At 40.3% G+C, this 18,844-nt stretch overlaps 2 protein-coding genes across 4 annotated transcripts in view; one reads left to right on the plus strand and one right to left on the minus strand.

Moving 5' to 3' along the window:
* The window catches only part of gabra5 (gamma-aminobutyric acid type A receptor subunit alpha5), a 19,589-nt gene extending 16,669 nt beyond the window's left edge, over window positions 1-2,920 (minus strand). Inside the window, exons 1-2 of the mRNA XM_008325184.3 lie at window positions 1,415-2,920; window positions 143-221 (exon numbers count right to left, since the gene is read on the minus strand). Coding sequence (XP_008323406.1) covers window positions 143-221; window positions 1,415-1,433 — 98 coding nt within the window. The 5' untranslated portion in view covers window positions 1,434-2,920. The remainder of the gene's footprint in view (window positions 1-142; window positions 222-1,414) is intronic.
* Window positions 1-18,844, plus strand: part of LOC103389671 (gamma-aminobutyric acid receptor subunit beta-3-like) — a 44,239-nt gene that overhangs the window by 12,995 nt on the left and 12,400 nt on the right. For 2 of the 3 annotated variants that reach the window (XM_025061977.1, XM_025061978.1), the window contains exons 3-8: window positions 2,948-2,995; window positions 4,759-4,850; window positions 4,976-5,043; window positions 12,394-12,614; window positions 16,190-16,272; window positions 17,043-17,180. In XM_025061977.1, coding sequence (XP_024917745.1) covers window positions 2,948-2,995; window positions 4,759-4,850; window positions 4,976-5,043; window positions 12,394-12,614; window positions 16,190-16,272; window positions 17,043-17,180 — 650 coding nt within the window. Of the gene's footprint in view, window positions 1-2,947; window positions 2,996-3,783; window positions 4,632-4,758; window positions 4,851-4,975; window positions 5,044-12,393; window positions 12,615-16,189; window positions 16,273-17,042; window positions 17,181-18,844 lie in introns of those variants that run through there. The other variant, XM_008325185.3, reaches the window with a different exon arrangement.

The following is an 18,844-nucleotide window of genomic DNA, read 5'->3' on the forward strand; positions in this document are numbered from 1 at the left end:
ACAAGTAGCCGGAGACCTGGCTACAGGAGCAGCACCAGCAGCGGCGCCACCAGCAGCAGCAGCAGCTGTAGCAGCAGCAGCAGCCTGTACTGGATTAAAGCTGCATCACACGTTTGGTTTTTTTTTGGGTTTTTTTTTTTACCTGGGCTGGTGTCCAAACAGCAGCAGCAGACAGAGGAGAAGCTTCATCATCACTGAGGGTCTGACTGTGATCTGTCCGTCTGAAACACAGACACACCATGATTCAGAAACCATCAGGGTTTCAGAGTGGGAGAAAAGAAAAATCAAGAAAATCGCAAATCTTCCAAAAAAAAAAAAAACACGTTTAATTCCTTTGGTTATTAAAAAAATGTAAAAGGACAAATTTAATCTGACCTAATGTAATAATTATGGTTCCTGATTCTAGATTCCCTAGAAAATGTTACCTGCCAATGCTGCGTTTCTAAAGTTATATAATGTTTCTAACGTTACAAAGTGTAATCTATTGTTTCTACTCACTGAAGTGTGTCTTTAAATTAAAGGTATGTTGAGTCCAAACTTACAAAACAACATTATATTAATTAACCAAATCAGTTTTAATGAAACAATATATTATGTATTATATTTTATATTTATTATATATTAATAGAATAGATATGGTGATTTGTTATTAGCAAAACAAAAACACCAATGCTACCTCAAACATCCATTTTGCACTTACAAAAAAAAATTTCTAGAAAATATTTAATAACAGTTTATTTGTATGAATATTTGTACATTTTACATGAAAAACGTATGTAACTAATTTAAAGCAAACTAATATGTAAAAACATTTTTATAATTTCTTTGAAAGGATGATTAATGATGACAAGAACATACATTATAATACATAAAGAAATACGTGGTTATCGTTGGTGAAACTTAGTAACTTCAACATGAGAAATGAGATTGCGTTATGACATGTTTGTAATGTACAGTTTCTTTGCAAGTAATGAAATAGGAATCGAAGTCTGCAAATCACACGTGATTGCTAGGACTGAGAGCTCCCCCTGCGGGCCTCCAAATAAATCACTAATACTGTATGATGGCAAACTATATTTAGTGTTTATTGTTTTGTTAAATGGGAATGATTTTCATGAGTCATGTTTGTTTGGTGACGAAAAAACATTACTTAAGTTTAACTGGGTGTTTTCAAATAATCGTGATAATTGATAATTGGCTCTGTCGTAGTTTATATATATTTATATATATATATTTAAAAATCGTCCCGTTCTGCGACAGGACCGAGAATGAACACCTGCAGTGACACGGATTTTTAAATGCTCTCTCATTTGAATCAAACTAAAACCAGATTCGGTCCGGTTCCATCCCCGGTCTGATGAAGGTAAAGAACACAGAGAAGAACACGGAGAAGGTGGTGCTGGTGGTGCAGTACCTGAATGCTGCAGATCCATCTTTGTTTGTCTTCACGCACAGTCAGCGGCTGCTGCGGGTTCTTGTGTCTGCGGTGCCGCACTTTCTGTTAACCTCTCTCTATCACCCTCCCTCTCTCCCTGTCAGTCACTGATGTGGTTCTAGATCAGCCTCAGGTCTGGGGTCTAGAGTCCCGTCTCTGGTCCCCTCCTTCTTTCACCTCCTCCGGCTCGTACTGCTGCAGAAGCCTTTTCTCCTTCTGTCTGCTCTTTTCAGAAATGATGCAGCAGCACTGATTTTTTTTTCACTCTACACTTGCAGCCACAGCGCCCCCTGCTGTTCACACTCAGTATAATCCTGTACTGCAGCACCAGAAGAACTGATTAAAAATAACAGCTCCTCCTTATTAGTGGGTTTGGAGTAGGATGGAGGACTGGGAGGGAGAAGGGAGGTTTGAGGAAAAAGAAAAGGTGTCTTTTCCAGGAGCTGGACCAAACCTGACCTTCAGGTGAACACGACGTGTTGTCGTGATATAACAACGGGTGATCTTTAGTCATGGAGCAGTGAGAGCCAAACCCGTTCATGTTTTCACACAGTGACCTAAAAACCCCCCACATGCACTTTTTTTGTGTGTTTTTTGGGGTAGCCACAAGAGGGAGCTCCGTATCTTTATCTGTCGTCTCTCATTCTTTTTTTATCAACCGTCAATCTTGATTTGATTCTGTTCTCTTTTTCTTTCATTCTTTCATTCACTCATTCTTTATTTCCTTTTCCCTTTCCTTTTTCTTTTTCTCTGTCTTATTAACTTTCTTTTCATCCCTTTTTCTGATATTCTTCCTTCATTCCTTTCTTTCATATTCAATTGTTTTTATCCTCCTTTCATTTTCCCTTTTAACCACATCTCCTTATCTACCTTCCATCCTTCTGCTCCCTCACTCCCTTCACCTGCCTTTTCTCATTATTTCTGTCTCTTTACACTCTTGATTCTTCTTTGTGTTTTTTTCTGTGCCATTGGGTTGTAGATGAAAAAACATTGATTACAGATGATTGATTAGATATGCATATGACTGAGTGGAGGAGGTGACGGGAGTTAAGATAAAAAGGTTGAGGAGGTTATGGTGGAGGAGGTGAGAGCTGTGGAGGTTCAGTCTGTATACAGTCAAATAAACAGTAAATAAACACACAATCTCTCTCTCTCTCTCTCTCTCTCTCTCTCTGTGTGTGTGTGTGTGTGTGTGTGTGTATAAACCGACAACCTTACCCCTCGGGAGAATGGGTTCAGCACCATGACTTATGTGGACAGCTCCTGTTAAAAGACTGATTTATGAAAGAGCGGGAAAGAGGGAGGGAGGTTCAGAGGATGGAGGAGAAATAAGAGGGGTGAAGAGTGAAGAGAGTAGGGGAGGGAAAAAAGGAAGGAAGGACATTTTAAACATTTTAGCAGAAACTCTCAAATATCAGTGAAGGCTGCACAAGTCATGATGTCATCAGAATGCTGCACTCTGAATGGCTGACATGACTTACTCACCTGTGTGTGTTTTTGTTTCTTTTTAAGGAACGCTGTGGATGGAAACAAGAAGCTGGTGGCCATCTATGAAACCAGGTGACTGACTGACCGCTACTCACCTACATATCAAACCATGGTCCTGGACATGAACCATAGTCCTGGACGTGGTCCTAAACCATGGTTCTGCCTTATAGGATGTTATAGGTCTGGTCTTGTACCTGGTCCATGTCCCAGTGCAGGTCCTGGTCTTGTACCTGGTCCTAGTCTCTGGTCTTTGAGAAAATCATATCATAAAGGTCTAAATACCCAAAGCTGTAGGTGATCAATGAATCAATCTTGCTCTTACCCCACCTCTCTGTTCCTTTTCCTGCCTTTTCCCAATGCTGATTGCTGACCAGCATTCCTTTCTACCTTTATTCCTTCATTCCATGCTGCCATTTTATCTTTCTGCTTTGTTCCCCACTTTCCTTCCTAGCTTTTTTCTTCCTTCTGTTCTTTTTGCCTCACATTTTTCCTTCCTTTTTTCATTGCTCCATACTTCTTTAGAACCTGCTTTTCTTCGTTGTTTGTTTCTTCTTCAGCCGCTCCATCATTCTGACTTGTCCAGGGGACATTTTTATCATTTCACTACAAAAAAAAAATTCAGCCTGAGCAGCGAGTACATTTCGACCGTTGCCAGTGGTGCAGTGTATGAATGAAGTACTGAAAGTGCTGTTGTTACAAAAACACTAAAACAAATATGATGACATTTTATTATTGATTAACCTATTGTTTAGCAACAGCAATACCCCCACCCCACTGCCCTCCCTCCCCCGACCCACACAATTCTACCTGCAGGCAGTAATCATATCAAACACAAGGACATTCAATAACAAAAATGTTAAAAATGTACAGCCCCGTCTGTTATCCATTTTAAATACTGGTCATTTAATGGATCAGTCGAACTTCACGGTCAAGAGCTGAACGTGGCCGGGGAGCCAGAGGTTTAGAACCCCTGATTTCAGCTTCTACATTGTTATAGCTTTTTTTCTCTTCAAGCCAGGACAAAACAAATAGTTTCTGCAACAACCATTTTGTGTTTCATCAAATTCTGCTTTCCTTCTAATCCAATACTTTATCACGTGTCAGTTACACGGCGGTTCTGATTCAAACATACCTTCATGGTCCTCGTCACAATCACTCTCAATAAACAGCAGTGGGTTTGCGTGTGCACAGACGCGCGCCTCCTCTTTCGCTTTCTCTCTCTCCCTCTCTCTCTCTCATTCTCTCTCTCTCTCTCTCTCTTTCTTTCTCATCAATATGCGCTCCTTCTTCTGATTCTGATTCTGGTGCTCGTGCACGTCGAGCCTCGGCAGTAGCAGCAGTCAGGATGATAATGATGATGAGGATGACAACCTTTATTCTACACCTGACTCCATCCACGGCCACGCGCTGACTTGCACGGACACACACCTCCACTCTCATTCACTGCTGTTTATGTTTTGGAGATGGATGGACTCAGTGTGTGGTGAAGCGCGTCAGGAGCCTATGAGCAATCCCCGCTGCTGCTGCTGCTGCTGCTGCTGCTGGACAACAAGAGGAGAACACACACTGAGGAATTTAAATTTTCAACATTTAAGAACAAATTTACGATTTCAGACAGGGAAAAAATGCTGTTTTCTGTGCGCAAGCTGACGCAGCTGCGCGTCCTCTCTGCGCTGCTCGTCGCGTCAATCGTCTGCTGCGCTAAAAGGTGAGAGAGGCTGGAGCGCGTGCGTGCGTTTATGCGTGTCGGAGTCATTTTTTGGGACAGGTCAAGGTTATTCTCAGTCTCTGACCCTTGTGCGTGTGCATGTGTTTTTGTGCATGTGTTTTTCCAGCGTGAACGAGCCTGGAAACATGTCGATTGTCAAAGAGACGGTGGACAAACTGCTGAAAGGCTATGACATCAGACTCAGGCCAGACTTTGGAGGTAAGTCAGAAACTGTCTTTACTCTTCTCGTCTTTTGTCCCGTGATTTATTTTTGTACTTGTGGATTTCACTGTTGCGCGATTGAGCTAGTTTTTTTTTCTCTCCCTTCATCTAATGGCCCTCAGGTCCTCCTGTTGCCGTGGGCATGAGCATAGACGTGGCCAGCATCGACATGGTGTCAGAAGTCAACATGGTGAGTGACGTCACCACGGTGTTTGATGGTGGTGCCATCATCATCATCATCATCATTGTCGTCATACAGACACAAATGTGCAAAAAGTTGTAGCTGGTGGATATGTTTTCTTTTCTCACATGCAGTGAGTTGAAAATGCCAACATACACTCCTGGTGGTGTAACCTACAGTGGGGGTGTAACCTAGAGTGGGGGTGTATCCTAAAGTGCCTCAAGGGGGAGTTTTGCATATTTATCTGCAGCCATTCTTTCTCTTCTCCTTCATCCTTTCTTTTCATTTGTTTTTATTCTCTAATCCCTCCTTTCTTTCATCCTCCTTGTTATTTTTAGTTGTTTGGGGTTTTTGGACGAAAGGATTCACGTTGCCGTTGTTGTGTCTACATTTCCTTTTCTTCCTTTATTCATTATTCATTATTTATAATTGACTGAAAAACAACAAAATCATTCTCTTTTTTAAAATAAGAAATAAATCCACCTACCCCACACCCCCTGATTAGATCCTCCCTGCAGGGTTTTTTGTGTGTGTGTGTCTTAAATGTTTTTGCTTCATTCTGGTATTTTTATGATCTTTTAAATTAATGTACACATTATGTAACCTGCCCTAATGGTATTTTTTTGTGCTATACTATTTGATTTGATATGAAAGAAGATATATTTATATTCTTCCACGGTGAACACCAGTCTCCTACAAAAAGCTCAAACATGACGTATTATTTTACATTTATGAATATATTCTGATGATTCTCAGTGACTGTGGACGGTACACTTGTGGAAGGAACCATTTTAACATGAAGCCATACCTCCACACTGTACTGATGGAAATACAGTTTTCCCTGTGAAGCCATTATGTGGTGCTGAAAGAGCTGGGCCGGGCTTCCTGTAAGCAGTAAAACATCTTTATCTCAGCCAGCAGCAACAGTCTTACCACACACACACACACACGCACACACACACACACACACACACACACACAAACAGCAACATTCCTCCCTAATGCAGATGAAACACTCTTTGTCTTATCAGCTTGTTTAAGTCATAGGTAAGGATCTGGTTCTTAAAGTGCTGTTGTCCGTGGGCCTGAAACACAGTCAGGTCTGACTGTACTGTGTCCGTAGAGCAGAGCTACATGACGTGTTCTGTGGAAATATAGCTGCTGGTAGAGAGATGACACCGTCATTTTAACAACACTGCTGTGGTGTCAGGTTTAATAAAACCAAATCGTTCTGTCACTTATGACAGACAGTCCTTTGAACACAACCAAGATTGTATTCTGCAGCAAACCTGTACCACTGTAGAACAGAGCCATTAGTCGGCAGTAATGCAACTCAAAAGATTCAGATCTACCAGTGAAGGCAAGGCAAGAGAGGCTAAAATGCTAATACATAAATGTATTAGCGGCTAAAATGCTATTAGAGGCTAATTGCTAATACTAAAATGCTTATACATACATACGTAATAGCTCCATTGCTAACACAGGGCTGATTAACTGTGGGCTAGTGCACAGATAAGACGTTGTTGATGGGCAAGGAGTCCGAGCGTCAATAACAGTTCAGGAGCTAAATGTCTTTGATGTTGTGCATATTTATATTTATCTAAATGACCATCGGTACCTTCCCTGTAATATTTCCCCTTATTTTGTTCTGAAAAAGCAGTAGTGTACGTGAGTAATGAAAATTGTTTTCACACATACTACTGAGGTCGCTAGGTTGCTTAGCTGTTACAAACATCTTCTAAGACTGAACTCTGCCGTTAAACCACCTGGTGAAGTAATGATTGAGTCAGGAGGATTGATCAGCAGCAGCCCACTCCCCTCCCACCACCTCACAGCAGAACAATGCTTTTTTTGCGAAGAAATGCAGCATTCTTTTCTGTAGTCAATACAATCATTCAATACAATGCTGTTCTGTGTCCACTTCCACTGGTGACCGCCACATGATTCTGGTCACTGCTGTTGGACAGACACAGGTTCTACAGCTAACGTTAAACTTAACTTATATAGGAGTCCAGTAGGGGGTGCTGTTCCTGATTCTAACCATGGCCTTTAGTCACAGTGTGATAACTGAGTCTTTAGAAAATCTCACACTTCAAAACAACTGAGCAGACATGAGCAGACAGTGTTGTCACTCCTAATTTAGGTCACAATGGGCTGGTATTTTAAGAAACAATGGCCTGAAGTTAGAGACACAAAAAATTAATTTTAGCCACAGAACAAAAGTCTCAGATGATGAAACCTCAGTCTGTGACATCTGAAGGGAGTCTTCACCGCTTCATCTCTCTGTTAGACCGACTGGGTGACTTCAAACAGTGAACAGTGAACCGTATTTGAACTCAGCGATGGTAGCAGAAGTGGAAGGCATCTGCTGCGACCCACTGTACTAAACCCTCACTTTCTCCAATGAACATTTGAATTCAAAATAAGTGAGAGGTTTATAATTTTCACTGTGTAATCATTCACTGCTTATTTGCCCTGCATGGGAAAATGTGCATGTCACACCAGATGGGACAGAATTTAAAAAGAATTAGAACATCAGATCAAGAGGTAATAAAAATGTAGATTCTTCATATAGTCTGAGGCCTGGGGGGTTGGGGGGGGTCTATTACATTTTATTTGGAATCCCCAAAAGAAAGAAAATGTTTTGGTTAGGGCAGCAGATGTCCTCGACCTACGGCACTTCGTCGTTACGTTCCTTCGTCCCCTCCGTAATCATTTATTATACTGTATCTTGTCCTCTGGGTCCGAGGAGTAACATTTACTGGTGACATCATTATGACTCATAAGCATAACTCTTCTGAGGGCATTGTTTGTCAGACCAAACTGTAGAGGACAGTAAAGAAATCAACAGCACACCATCCCTGTGTGACTAACTCTGTGTCAAAGCAATAGTTTCCCAGGCAACAGGTTCTGATTTTCCTCCATTTATTGCCATGTTTAATTAATTAAGTTCTGACTTACGGTGAAAGGCGATACGGCGATACCGAAGCCTGACTTAAGTTGTACACATAGGTTCAGTGACGCAAACAGAAAACATTTCTAAATTTAGAGAAAAACAAAATCAGACATTGTACAATGGTGGAAAATGTTATCAGCTGAGTCTTTTCACAGTCTCCTTCAGTTGATATTCTTTAGATTCTAACATTTTTTACCATTTTATCTGCCTCTTTAGTGGGGCTTTTATTTCATATTTTTTACAAGATGAAAAGCCAGGTAGAAAAAAAACCTGTGGCAGAGTGTCCAGAGCTGCAGTGCTGCCAGTGTAGTCACAGTAACAGCCTGAAGAACCAGTCATCGTCAACACCATCATACACCCACGGCCGAGCGTAGGTGTCTAACAGCACCAAAGTATATTTAATAAAATTCGTGTTTAAAAAGGTGTAGACATTTTTTTTCTGCAGCACCAAATGTTCTGCTGCCGCTTAAATCACCTGAAACTATTTCCTGTTTGATGGGATGGAAATGACTGACATCTTCATTTCTTTTATCTTTGAAATAGAGCCTTTTGTTAATGTAAATGTAATGTAAAACATGTTTTTAGGAATTTTTGGTGGAAATGTTTTACATTTTTTTGTATTTGCGGTAACTCTTTTCTGTGTAAATACTGTATGTAGCTGTGTTTACCACTCAAAAATGAAAGCTGTGATTTCTTTATTTTAGATTCACCTTTGTCTGTTGAGAGCAAAATCACGGACATTTGTCTAATATATTTTTTATCATTTTATTTTGTTTTTCTCAGGCTTTTCCCACCGTGTACCTTAAATACTCATTTATCGTCCATCTTGTCTTTTTAAAGTTTCTTTTCCCTCCCTCCTCTTGCCTCCCTTCTTCCTACCACTCAGTTGTTGTGGTTGATGGTCCAGGTCTCCTTGTTCGGCTCAGGTTCCAGGGTCTGAACTGTGATCAGTTTGAGTTCCATTTAAGTGCTGAGTGTTGGAATGCTCAGATTAAATTAGCTGTATGGGATTATTATGGACTGTTCTCCAGCTCCTCCATCTCTGCTCCATTACTGCTGTAACTTTACCCTCCATCCGTATTCATGCTGACCACATCTCCTCCTGCTTCTCCTGCAGGTGTTCATAACCACCTTCTACCGGTGTAACAGTTCCAGAATTGTGCATGTTCATGCTCACATGTACTCTCCTGGTCAGCCATAAAAGATTTAAGTGAAGAGTGTAGTTTGTACAAACAGACGGCCAAGGATCTTCATCAATTTTTGATGGAGACGATCCAAATGAATTTCTAATAAAGCTGAGGAAGAAAATCAAGACCTTCTTCTCTCTGAGGGTTTCTAGGAACCAAGGAAGACAGTGAATACCAATATTTCGGGTCAAAGTTTCCCTGAGTTACTGTAATGTGTACAGTTTACAAAGTAAACAATAATCTATAATCTAATGAGTACACTGTAATGTGTACAGTTTACAAAGTAAATATTTACAATCTACAACTCATTAGACACAATGATGTCCTTCTCCTCACTGTTAAGTGCATTTTCAAAGTAAAAAAATAACATCAAGTAATTAGTGTTAAATAACTTTTGGCTAACTTTAACTACCATCTATCTTTTCGTCTTTATAACTTCAGGTAGGAAAAAAATCCTGTGTTGAGGACATTCTGATTTCATTGATTTCTTTTTTTTTTGAGCCACGTTTTTATTAATTTAACAACAATGTTTCTTACAGGTATTGTTAATTATTTTAGCTAGATCAAGACTAATTTTCAGTTGTTTTGGCTTTCTTTCAGATTTTCAAGCCAATATTAAGCTACATTTTAAGTTACAAAATGGCTAACATTCATGTAATACCACAAAGACTCGTTTGCCCCAGTGCAGCTACAGCTACGGGGGGCTGCTGAAAAGCTTTTGCTAAACAGACATGGTTGACAATATTTAAAAAGTGTGAAGTTGTTTACAAAAGTCATGTTTTCTATGCATATATATGCATAAACCCGTGTCAACTTTTGACTAGCATTCAGTCAATTCAGAGTCTTGTTGTTTTTGGTCATCCATCACGTTTTCTTGACACTATTTCTAGGTCGTGTTCGGATGCTCCTTCGTGGATACAGTTTTATTATTTCTACAGTAATATAGAAGTAACATTTTTTGCTTTATTTTTCCTGAACTATGTGGTTTTTTTGATGACAGTTAACATCATGAAATAGGTTTTAAATCATTCACACTGTAAAAAAATAAAAACGCTGTGCCCTTCCTGTCACCCTCCTCCTTCTTCCTCAACACCAGACCAATTTGAATTCCTTCAGTGTCATTTTTTTCCCCTAGAGATTTTCCCTGGGGAAGCACAGCCCTGAGGCACGTTTCACTGCAGTGTGGGGGGAATCCCTCAGCACAACCCTCCTCCTCTGCTGCTGTAGAGGAGTACACACAAGTCAAATAGTGCTGTTCCTCTCTGAGGCTGCTGATTGAACTGGGTCTTTTCCTCTAAATGACAGCACTGGCCTTCAGTGCAGGGGATAATTTCCTCTCTGTCTAATAGCAGATGATGTATGGCCTCATAATGGTGAGTGCAGAGCAGTGATAACTTACAACAAATGTACAAATGCGTCGTTTTTCTTTTAGACAAGGAGAGACTCTGCAGACAACAAATATACACATGGTTTATTTTTATTTTTTTCAAATGTAACAGTAGAGCAAAAATGTTGCTTTCAGCAACAGCAGTTTAAATAGGTTTTAAAAACAATGTTCACTGCTTTATCTCACCATAGGACAGCCCTTGTAAATAGTAACATTTCCGTCACCAAAGTCCACAGAGAAAAGAAATGATTCAAGCTCACAAGGACACAGACCCTGCTGGTCCACAGCTGCCTCCTTTGGACGGTTCCTGCCCCTGAAGTCAATCCAAGTGAAGAATTTCCTGAGCTGGAGTAACAAAATAACATATTCTATTTCACTGACAGTTGTAATGTATATCCATTATTCATTCTATGAACTTTGGTGCAGGAAAGTGAAACTAAAGCATTAAAATCTGTCAAAAATCAACATATTACTGAGAATTGAACATTTATACATTTATACGTTCAAATCTTTTTTATTTGTTTTGGTAAAAAGACAATGAGATGCCCTTGAGCACCGTGGCATCGTGAGCTGCACAGACCAAAACCCATCAATTTGGTTTGGTTTGGTTTGGTGTGTGCAGGTTGAGTTTATGGCTCATTGCCAGTTAATTTCCTCCTCATGCTGTGCCACCAATCTGTATCCTGTTCCTGTGCTGACTCACATTTTCCTTCTGAACACTTCTCTCTGTGTGAGCATGAACCAAACAAACTCAACCAATAGCGTTGGGTGTAAAGTGTATCTTTTATTCATGTAAAAGTAAAGGACACGTTCAGTGATAACATAAGCTAACAGTGTGTGTGTGGATGTTTGCTGCTGCAGCATCTTCCCTGCTTCTTCATCTCCATATTTCTGTTTGTAGGTGTTAAACCTGCAGCAGTGATGGTTCAGTGTCAGAGCTGACTTTTCATTTTCAGCCTCTGTGAATAGAGAGAGAGCAGGAGCTGAGGGAGAAAGAAAAACTGGTTCAGAAAAGGAAAAACAGAGACAGAAGTGCCACACTTAAAACAGATCCTTGTTTTTTTTTTTTGGGGGGGGGGGGGGGGTTGTTGCCATTTTTTAGAAAAGTACAGTATGTGCTGTAGCTTTACTACAGGTAAACCTGGGCTTTTTCCTGTCATCCTTGTGACAAATAGTTGTCATTATTTTTATGGCATTCCATTAATCTTTCTGTTTTGAATGAGGACATCTTTAATGATTATTTGTATCAGCCTTTTCTGTACATCTTCTGCATATGTTTATACAATTTGAATTTTTTATATTTTCTATTTTTTTTTTCATCCTTTTTTCCAAACCCTGAGCCCTGGACTGGAGCCCAGATCAATAAAATTTGACATAGCTTTTAAATACATACATGTTAGTAAAAAGAGATTGGTCAAGGTAACTCTAAAAGAGACATACAAAAAAAAAAACATAATCAAAAGATCAATTGTGTAGCACGGAAATAGCGCGAGCTTAGGCCAAAGGTCCTTAACCACCGAGCCAGGCTGCTAAGCTGTTCTTTCTGACCAGAGTCTGGTTCGGGCTTGTTGTTGTCTCAGGAGAAATCTCATTAGTCATTCCCTCACACGACACAGGTTCCACCACAGTTGACCACGACCCACTGTTTGTTTTCTCTCTTTGTGTTTAAGCCAAATCACTGTGCATCAGTGAGTGATGGCACTGTACAGTTACTGTATGTGTGGATGAAACTGTGACTGATCAGAAGCACCAGTGGAGCAGGAGTCCAAAGATTTCCAGGACATTTTTACCCTGTTACCTGACTGTATTGTTTACTGATTTTCCTGCAGGACTACACCCTGACTATGTACTTCCAGCAGTACTGGAGGGACAAACGTCTGGCCTACGTGGGCATCCCTTTGAACCTGACATTGGACAACAGGGTCGCAGACCAGCTCTGGGTCCCCGACACCTACTTCCTCAATGACAAGAAGTCCTTTGTCCACGGTGTCACAGTGAAAAACCGAATGATCCGTCTTCATCCAGATGGAACTGTTCTCTACGGACTTAGGTGACGACACACACACACAACTTCACATCTATTCTTCACATTTCTATTTTTATAGGCGACCCCACGTGGGCTCCAACCCCAAGGGTGAAAAACGATGGCCATCCATTAATTTTGCTCAGAATGATTTTAAATTAACCACAAAAATTAAGGAAACAAAACATTAATTTAGCTTAAAAGGTTTCTTTGCTTAAAAGCAAAGAATCTAAGTAAGAAATGAAAATTCCTTTCTTTCTAGTAAAAGCTTAATGTACTTCATGTTGGCTCAACATATTCCCAGTTTCACTTCTAGTACTCCTGATATTGTTTTTAGTCCCTGTGCCTGGTCCTTCTTACGTCAGTGAAAACATTGAACGGTCTCTACAGGAAGACCGACCTTTGATCCCAGATACATTGTAAATGTATATGTGTGTTGGTAACATTGTTAGTGTTTATTCTGAACAACAAACCCACAGGACTGCTCTGATTATGAAACCAGAGAGTTCACATCACTCAGCCTGATGACCTACAGCCTCATCCTCCTCTTCATCATGCTTTTAGAAGCTGAATAGTGAGATGATGTTTCTCTTCACTGCTCTATAAATACCATTTCCTGAAGCAGTAGAAAACACCTTTATATAATGTTATTTGCATTGGATCACAGGAACCCTAAAAATATCTTCATTGGTCTTTTGAATTCTCTTAATGAGGTATTTTTATTGTTTCTGTAGAAAATAACACTTGACATTTATTAGAAACTGATTGAAAAGTCCCGTCCTGTTGGAAGTACAGTAGTGTGTACAACAGAGACAGGGAGGCCAGAGTTTAAAAAAGACTTCAGAACAACAATATGAAAGTTCAAACTTTGTAGAAATATATTTTTAAGAATATTTATTGAAAATATTTTGTCACAGGTCGGTTCTTCACCAGCTCTTCATTATGACCAGAGTGAACATTTTCCTTTTCCTAAGTGTTTAAACCTCGTTCTTCTGATTTTTAATCTTTCTGCAAACCTCCATGTTTTTACACTGTTATGTGCTCCGCTACCTCTAGATCGAACCAAAAATGTCTATTTTAGAAAAAAGAAATCTGTGTATGTTTAGTCGGAGATATATCATGTGGAACAAACCTAAAAAGCTATACAGGACATCAACCTGACTCAGCTTGGCTGAGACCGTTTACACCTTTTGGGGGGGCCAAAGCTCCTCTTCTCACGCTGCTGAAAGAACCTAGAGATTGCACTTCTCTGTCTGATTAAGTGACTCTTACAAACAGTGGCAATATATTTAGGGAGGTCCTGGTCTCTTCGCTCCGTGCAAACCAGAACTCTCATCACTGAGCCGTACCTCTTTAGGAGCTGCTTGTGGATCACCTTAGAGAGGTTTCGAACGTTGCCAGGTTTGATGACGACGTTGGTGCCTTCAAGCTGACTCCACGTTTCCTCGACCAGACAATAAATAGTTGATTCCAAGTCTGTGAAAAATGTCCTGTCACCTTTGAAGGCCTTCCAGATTCTCTTGATGATCGAGGTTAAGGCAAGCCTAAGACAAGACTTGCTCTCCTCTGCCTCCGCTATCTCGTCCACTTCTGGCTCACCGCTGGTTCCTGCTTCGCCCGGAGCAGCGTCCACGCTGGTGGACATGGGCATCAGAGTGGTGGACACCGCCTCGCTGCCCATGATAGCCGTCACAACCTTGTCGCTGTAGCCGTGGATCTGGTTGTCCAACCACCAGCCCATCAGCGATAAGAAGCAGATCACCCTGTGCCGTATCTCTGCGTACATGCTGGCGTACGGTTGAGGCTCAGACACTCCAGGTGCAGACGCAGCTGCTAGGACTGCTTCTGTAACGTTCTCCCCTGTGATATGACTGTACAGGAGGTCACTCAGTTTCTTGGTCAGTTCCACATTGTCGTCAGGAGAAATCAGGTGGAGCTTGTGGAACATGTAGAGTCCATCTTCGCCTGTTTGGTTTTTACCACTGGACTGGAGCACAGACTCAGCATCAACTAACAGGGTCTTGACCGATTGGGCGTCATTGGCTGCAGGCTGGAACATGGCTTTAATCTGTGAAAAGACTCTCATAATGGAGGCCTTTGCAAACATCTTGGCAAAAAAGACACTGACTTTGGTCTTCAAGCTCTTCAGACCCTTCTGAGTTTTCCTCTGAGACTCAGGACTTGATTGGACTGATACCACCTCCTTCAAACTGATGTAGTCAGTCACAGACTGACCAATGTCCTCTGCAGCGTCCTGAATGTCTACAGCAAACTCTTTCTGCAGCTGGTTGTACTCTATGTCTGTGAATTCCTCCACAATAGGGGTGATGATGACATTCACCTCGTCACCAATGATGTCCTGGACTGACTGAGTGAGTGACGAGTCCATCAATGAGTCCTCGGGGTCACACTCCTTGGTCTGGGCACTGCGCTGAGATTGTTTGTTGGTGGAGCACATGCTCTTGATCTTGTGAGCAAACTCCTTTAGCATTTTACAAACATATCGGACCATGGCGTTGGTGGACTTTGGCTGCGCAGAGCCCTTGTGGGACGTTACCTCTGTTGCAATCAACTCTGCCAGTTTCTCAGAGCTTGGACCTTTGACCGTCTCCACACCCAAGGCATCAGCAAAGCTGCAGGCGATGGAGTCTTCCACACTGGCACGTACTTGGGCTAGAAGTGCATCTTGTTTGAGGAAGTTGGACAGACTGTCCACAATGCAACAGACCACCTTCACCAGCATGTCCGCCAGCCGCAGCTGGGTATCATTGTCAGGTTTACCTGCTTCTAAGAGGTCCCATTGCTCATTAGTCAAACCACTAGTGAAGGATTTAATGTGGGGACAAACGGTGTCAGTCGACACCTTTGGTATCTCCATTAGGTGTGCACAGTTTCGAGCTTCACGTTAGTTTTTCTTTAGTGTTTTACATTTATTGATTGGTTGGTCTTTGAGCATTGTTCTGCAGCAGATAACATCCAACCTGCCCCCAGTGATGTCACTGACACATCAAAGGATCCTCGTATCCAAATCAACCTTTGATAGGATATAGTGTGTCTTTTTTCTGAAATGTTGTTTGTTTGGAAATACCTAACAAATGCATTACAAAAAAAGGCTAAAAAAAACGGCTAAGCTACCTTAGCCAGAATAGATAAAAGTTAATGAAAAGGTTGCCGAGTTACACTCCAAAATCAGAAATCAGACTAAACGTGTCTTTGTTACTCTTAAAAGCTAAAACATTACTTAAATGTTTAGTAGAAATACACATTAGTCAGCACAGCCCAAATGTTGCAAACAAAGCTAAATATCCTCAAAAAAGGCTCAAATGTTAGCTGATATTTTCACAGATGAACCTTTGAAACTGCAGTTTTTTATTCATTGGTTACCAACTGAATTCAATAAATTGGTTCATATTTTTAACAGTTTGATTTTAGTCGTCCATTAAATAACAAGTGTTGTCACCCCACTGCTCCTGCTGCTCCTGCTGCTGCTTTTTATTCTAATTCTAATGAATTCCTCCTCATCTCCTTCACATCCATCTTTTTCCCCAACAACATTCATTCTTAAACCTTTTTTTCTGCCCTGATTGTGTCACTTTCTGCAGGATAACGACCACGGCAGCGTGTATGATGGATCTCAGGAGGTATCCTCTGGATGAGCAGAACTGCACTCTGGAGATAGAAAGCTGTGAGTAGACAGGCCTGGTTCTGCTGGGACTGAGCTGAGAGGAGAACTCCAGCAGCCACCAACATGATTCTGTTCTGCCCACACAATCTGCTGGGACTATGGAATTATTTTAGTTCCGATTTAATTAAATTTAAAATTGAGCAAAAAAAACAAAGAAGTAGATATTCCTGCAACAAAATGTCTTAAAGTTATTAAAAATAGTTACAATGGACGAAATAGATGACGAAGCGTCGTGGAATTAATTAAAAATTAAAATAATAAAAAAAAACAAAAACGATTGGAATCATTTAACAAAAACTTTCCAGGTTAGCCTAGAAAAACCAAAATGAGAAAACCAACGCTAATGAACAATGACCGTTATAATTTAGGAAAATTAAATAAAACTTTTTTTTTGTTGCTATGAACAAGGTATAAATTTGTCACAAATGGTTGTTAGTTAGTTTAAAACAAGCATTTGCCCAGGAAATAAAATGGAAAGGGTAAAACATTACTTGCTAAAAAACTGGTGAGAAATTGGTCCAAAAACTAGACAGATAAATGCAAAAGTATTTTTAAAAATGTGATGTTATGTATAAGCCTTAATTTATACCTCATTGTAAACGGTTTTAACAAGAAAAAAATAAAAATAACCAGCCAATTGCAAGTAAATGTTAGCAAAACAGTTACCTAAGCTAATCTAGTAGTAGCTGAAATTTGGCCAAAAAAAAAAAAAAACTAACACAGCAATGAAGCTCATCGTTGTGTATGTGTGTGTATGTGTGTGTGTCCAGATGGCTACACCACAGACGACATAGAGTTCTACTGGAAAGGTGGAGAGTCAGCAGTGACAGGAGTGACTCGTATCGAGCTTCCTCAGTTCTCCATCGTTGACTACAAGCTGGTCTCCAAGAACGTCGTCTTCTCCACAGGTAGAGAATTGAATTCATGATTAAAGTAATGAAATGAGACGACAGAGACAGTGTTTGAGTGAGACTTGCCTATTGTGGCACTGGGAAAGGTTTTATATGGTTTAAACTATGTTCCATTTTCACACTCTGGGCTAAGTTGCTGATGATTTTCACATTTTAATTTTCTCTGCTTTTGAGCTATTTTTCAAATATTATATATTATTATATAGTATTATAATAATAATTATTATATTATAATAGTATTAATATATTTTAATTTTATAGAGTGAAAATTGTGAACCACACACCTCTGTCTCCTGACACTGGTGACATTTGGATTGATGATTTTCATCAACACACTGATTTTGATTAAATGAAGCAAACAGAAAAAAATCAATTACATCAATTACTGCATTACTGGCTGCCTTCACAGCATCTCAAGGTGAGGTGAACACTCTATTTTCATATAATTTCTTTATTATGAAGACAGAGGTTTAAACATCTTGGTAATAATAGTGAAATAAGCGATAAAATGGAAATACCTCAAACTAAAGGCAGCAGAAATGTTAAGAATCAGCTCTGCTATCATGAGTTCTTACTTTTGCTTTTAATTCTGCTAGATGAGCTGAATATGGTGCAGAACTACAATTGATATTTTTATTAAAAAAAATTAATTACCAAATAAATTATTACCTTTAAAATTAGTCTTTTCATATATACGTGTTAAAGACAATTTGCAGACTTTAGCACATTGTGCTGCGATGCCTACTTTTATGTTTAATTTAATCATTTCTTTAATTGGAGGTTGATGTCTGTTTTCTTAGCTGAGTTTCTTGTTCCTGGTACTCTGTTTGGTGACGAATCCCAGTGAAGCCACAAGCCAGAAAAACATTTACACTCCCTTATTTCACATTGCAGTTAAGACATGACAGGGGAGGGGGTAGGGTTGATGCTGCTGCTGCTGCTGCTGCTGCTGCTGCTGCTGCTGCTGCTGTTGTGCTCTGGTCTGAAAAGAACAAGATATTTATGTGTGCTTCTTGGATGTGATGGAGTAGTTTATTGACACTCCCTAAGTGAGTGGTTTACGATTTGCTCTGTGGAGACATGTTCAGAGCAGCAGCTGCTGTGAGGCCGAAAAACAACGTTATTTTTCACTGAAGGTGGCCTCGGGTTGTAGAGGCTGAAATTGACAGCAAATCATTTTTTGACTTTACATTCACTCACCCCTCGTCCCCCCACACACCCATTCCCACAGAGTAAACCTTTGATATGAGCTCATAGGGACACAGGAGCCACGTCTACTGCTGTCCACTGAAGGAGTCTGTGCCTTAAAATCAGAATAAATCTGAATCTGAATGAATCTAAAAATTAAAAAATTGAAAAGTGAAAAATAAAGCATTTATTTCCAAACTTCCACACCAAAAAAAAGGGATTTTTTTTTTGTCACAGAACCTGACGATTGCTAGTCCGTCGCTGCCTCCTGTGGTCAGTTTGTGCCACTAATGTAAATATGAAGGATTTCAAACAATGAAGTCACAAAAAGATCCATGTGTATTTAGTGATGGAGGAAGCAGTGGGTCAGCAACTGCTGCGTGGCATTGTTTGGTTTTTCTCCACATACTGTTGAGCTCTTCTGTGACTGTCGTGGTGCGCTTGTTTGTGGGAAGCAAGGTGCGTCCCCTGTG

The sequence above is a fragment of the Cynoglossus semilaevis genome, chromosome 14, assembly GCF_000523025.1.
Source record: "Cynoglossus semilaevis isolate Cse_v1.0 chromosome 14, Cse_v1.0, whole genome shotgun sequence".
Classification (NCBI taxonomy): Eukaryota; Metazoa; Chordata; class Actinopteri; order Pleuronectiformes; family Cynoglossidae; genus Cynoglossus; species Cynoglossus semilaevis.